At 38.4% G+C, this 4458-nt stretch overlaps 1 protein-coding gene across 1 annotated transcript in view; it reads right to left on the minus strand.

The window, feature by feature from the left end:
- Positions 1-614: 614 nt before the first annotated feature.
- The window catches only part of sec31a (SEC31 homolog A, COPII coat complex component), a 23990-nt gene continuing 20146 nt past the window's right edge, over positions 615-4458 (minus strand). Inside the window, 4 exon segments of the mRNA XM_013909955.1 lie at positions 615-1779; positions 2317-2388; positions 2475-2594; positions 3424-3672. Coding sequence (XP_013765409.1) covers positions 1600-1779; positions 2317-2388; positions 2475-2594; positions 3424-3672 — 621 coding nt within the window. The 3' untranslated portion in view covers positions 615-1599.

Below are 4458 nucleotides of genomic sequence, written 5' to 3' on the forward strand. Positions count from 1 at the left end.
TTGTCTTAAACTGTTTGAGATGATTTGAACTTTGTGACGTGGCACCGGCAGTATAATGTAAAGATCAGTACACTGTGGGCATAAAGAAATGAATATTGTTAGTAACAATACTCAGCTAGGCTGTGATGTTTAAAAGATAGTCAGTTGGTAATAAGGGGCCCGAAGTGTTCCAAAAAACAACTGCATTAACAATAAGTTGCATGTGTAACAGTGCATTATATTTTAAACTCTGATTGTGTTATAAACACAAACACATATAAATGACCAGAATTTCTGCAGCCGTTTCACTAATGATCTTTCATTTCACAAACAAAATAAAAAACAATGCAAACTGTAAATAAATACTATTTATTGAAAATATTGCATGTCGTCAATCAAAAACAAAGACTTGTTTTCGTTTAATCAACAACATAAACGTGAGCTTGACCACTCAGACTTCAGCCCTCATCAAAATTGGAATAAAAATCAAGTACAAGTCTCCTTCCAGTTTCGTTTGAGGTCTGATTAATTAGCAGATAATTAATTCCAATGCCAGGGAAGGCGATTGCTAGCATTTGTTTACGCATGCATACTTAAAAACTCAATAAAAGCACAGCCTGTTTTTGAAAGGTCCATTGCACTCTGCTGAGCTTTATTATTACACTGAAAAACAAACAAACAAAAGAAGTAAAACATCAATGTCCTCAACACCTGGGATTACACTGCTCTGCACTGAAATATCCCACACACTTACTGTATCTTGGTCCAATGTGTTGTATGTAGTAACACTCGTGGTGAAAGTAAGTCAGTGAAAGCAGAAAAAAGGGTTTAAAGTTTAAACAAAAGTCATAGTAGATGCATTAAAAATAACTGGCATTTGATACGCACTGATTTTACTCTAAATACATGTGGCACGTAGTATTGCTTTAACCCTAACTGTCACTATAATGCCATGTTTTTAACAAATTCATGTTCTATCTGGTAAAATGAGTGATTATATCTGCAATCTTATTTGCAGGTCAACTGCAAAATGCATGCAAGTAATGATGCATTTGTATGTACAACTAAAGTGTTACTTTGTAGTTTTGAGAAAAATTTAGATATATTTATGAATTAAAGGTATATATGCATTAGTGTAGTGCACAAAAGTTCAAAGACTTTAAAGATGAACAGGCCGATACAGCTGCATAAATTTTGAGCCAACAGTGCATCAGGAGTCTGCCACGATTCGCTGATTATCAACAGACAGGAATGCCCTTAAAATTCATTATCTTTATTTTGCTTCATCCACTTTTTATTCCTGATTCATATCTTTCACATTTGTGTATTAATTGTTGACTGATTGAAAAATAAATGCTTAGTGTCTGCTTGTCAGCCAGTCGATAGGTAGCCCCTTAACTGGCTCAGAATTTACTTTCACCACTGAGTGCAACTGACAGCATGGCTTCTGTTTGAGAAACGTGAATGGCACAAAGAAGAATTTAACAGTATTTTCATACATAATTCTTCATTGAACAAGCTTCCCGTTAAACTATTTTTTAATACTCAGATCGACCCATGTCCGGCCTCTCTCCACCTGTGGTCCAGCACTCAAATGAGCTGCTGGCACTTTCAGCCTCATCAGATACCGAGTTTGTTGGCTTGCGTCAGCACCACCTTGAGTACAGGCATGAACGCTGAAGTCTCGCTGAAGTTGCTGTTGCTCACTATGTGGGTGTGGATGTTGAGGCCCTCTGTGTAGGATCGGGACTCTATGCTCCTGGCTATGTTGTGCAGTCCTCCTACAATGGCAGGGGAGAGCTGCACAGAGGAACAGCAGAGTTACGTCAGTAGAATGGCCAACTATAGCAAATCAATGCAAAACACCAATTGGGAAACAGTCATTATAAGGCAGTTGATGGCATGAATTTTTGACTGAGACTACATTTTATAATATGTTTATTTCTTTAAACATGAAACACCTCTTTTTAGAAGGAGCTTCTCATGTGAAAATCTGCTGAGTTGTTTAAACTCCGGAGGTCAAATTTCTTCATGTTTTGACTATTGGGCAAAACATCAGAATTTACTTTCACCACTAAGTGGTTCTCATTATCTTTCTAGTCTGCTTAGAGACAATGTGCACATTGTAAATTCACAGCATATCAAGGCACTTGCAGATGTGTGCATGGAGTATCACACTAACCTTATGATGACTAAATTAAAATACAGAAAATGATTTTAGGCTGTGAGAAATTTTTCACTATTTTCTTTACATTTTACAGATCAAACAACCATTTCACACTCTTGTTAAAGGCAAGATTCACTGTTGACCTCTGCAGTGGTGTGCTGGATACTCACTGTCTGCTCTCTGAGTTTGTCATAGAGTGCCTCCAAACGTTTGTTCGCGTCATCAAGCTTCCTCTTAGTTTGCTGTGAAAAGATCAAAGAACACTCAGTTACTCATCTAAGGGCTCACTTTGTTGAACTGCACTGTTAATTTCATTACATAGACTCACAGGGTCAGTAGCTACAGCCAAGCATTTCTGGATCAGCCCCTCGAATGTAGTCTTTAGGACGAGGTGCTCGTCAGGTATGGGTTTCTTCATGATCTTCTCAGCAGGGATGGACTGCAGAGGCTGAAGGGTAAAGTAAGAGGCGTGTCAACTAGTATTTACCAAAAATATAAAAATGTGAATCATTTATCATTAAAAGAATAAATTTCAAAAACTTATTCACAAAAATGATTTAATATGAAGGCAACAGGCAGAGTGTTACAGGCATCGCCCTAAAGAATGTAGCCTCATGGGCAGTGTAGTCCATGCTGCAGGGAGAATGGACTGCCATGCCCGTTATGTGTCTGTGAGCGCGAGTGAGGGAGAAAAAGAGTCGAAAAGTAAGAGATGTCACCCACCAGAAACGGGAGATAGAAGCATGTAAATATATAATATATGTATAGAAAGTTGACCCAGACAAGAAAGTAAAGCTAGTTTTCGGCTACGAGCCCGACACGGAGCCCGACGTATTAGCCAGAGGTCCCTTTACCTGTCTTATATACGCGCGGAAGATCGCTGAAAAAAGTGCAGCCTTACCTAATGTCCACCCTACTGTTACTCATTTTATATTAAGATTTAAAAATCTAGTTGCTATTGGTATGGCGAGTAACCTTCAGTAAAAGTAATAATTCACACAACAATAGTACATTCATGTAGTTGTAAAAAGCATGATAATATATTAAGTAATCCAAAGTATTCAGAATACGTTAGAAAATACATTTTGGGGCATGTATAATGTAATACAGTTGATTCTAAGGTATGTCTATTGGGGCAATGAAAATCTGGTAAGAAGCAGCAGTGCTAGACAATTAAAAACAAACACACAGATATATCATTTCCTCCAGACAACCATCTGCAGTATATCATATACAATCTATGGTTTAACATTTAGTTAAACCTGAGAGTTATTTACTTGGATCACATCTCCAGTTGGTGCACCTGGTGCACCCTCCATGCTGGTCTTTGGCATTGCAGGGTTCATAGGTGGAGGGGAGAGCTGCTGCTGCTGCATGCCTGAGTAGGGGACCTGGACACCGGGTTGGCCCTGCATCATGGCCGAAGGAGCCCCAGAGGACATTGGCTGTGCCTGAGGGTCAGTGCCCAGCGGGGTCATTATGGGAGCAGTGATGGGGATAGGAGGGTTGTAGCTCTGTGGAACCTGCTGAATAGAAGTAAGCACAGTTTGTTTAAACTCTGTCATGGCTGTCTGTCTGTAACTTAAACACAGACATAGATGTAAACTTTACAGATGTGGAATTCCTTACTGTCCAGAAATCCATCTTCAATTCTCAAACTGTTCTAGTAGTTAGCTAGCCAAATGTTGTACCCACGCCATGTTTAAAGTATAATTATTTTGCAGTTGTTGCAGTTTTATAATTAGAAATGACAGCATCGCACATATTTCATACTTTCACTGTCCTACTTGTGTAAATGCAAATACAGATCAGCACGTGTGAGCTTGTTCATCAGCAGCTAATGCTGCCTAAATGATATAAAAACTCTGCCTGTCTTATTGTTGTTTTGGACAAAGCAAATTCAGCACACACACAGTTTGTACTATTATCCATAATGAACTCTAAAGAAGCTTGGCATAAGCCAGAAAAGAGGGAGTTCAAAGGAAAAGTTGCCTCTTTTGAAATGTGTTGGTTTCATTCAAATGATTTCTTTGACAAAGACTCCTTTTCTGTTACTGACTTTACTTCAGTACTGGGTCTGTTGTCATAGCAATAATTCTCCATACAAGGCCAGTCGTCATAGGTAAAATAAATAATGAATCTTATTATGTATTAACAGAAAATATAGAGCCAAACAATACAATGATAGCACATACTTCAAAATAGCTAATTGTCAAAGATCTTTTATGTGTTAAAACATATATACACACACACACACACACACACACACACACACACACACACACACACACACACACACACACACACACACA

Source organism: Pundamilia nyererei, unplaced genomic scaffold (assembly GCF_000239375.1).
Source record: "Pundamilia nyererei isolate P.nyererei 1_Seehausen unplaced genomic scaffold, PunNye1.0 scaffold00002, whole genome shotgun sequence".
NCBI classification, from domain to species: Eukaryota; Metazoa; Chordata; class Actinopteri; order Cichliformes; family Cichlidae; genus Pundamilia; species Pundamilia nyererei.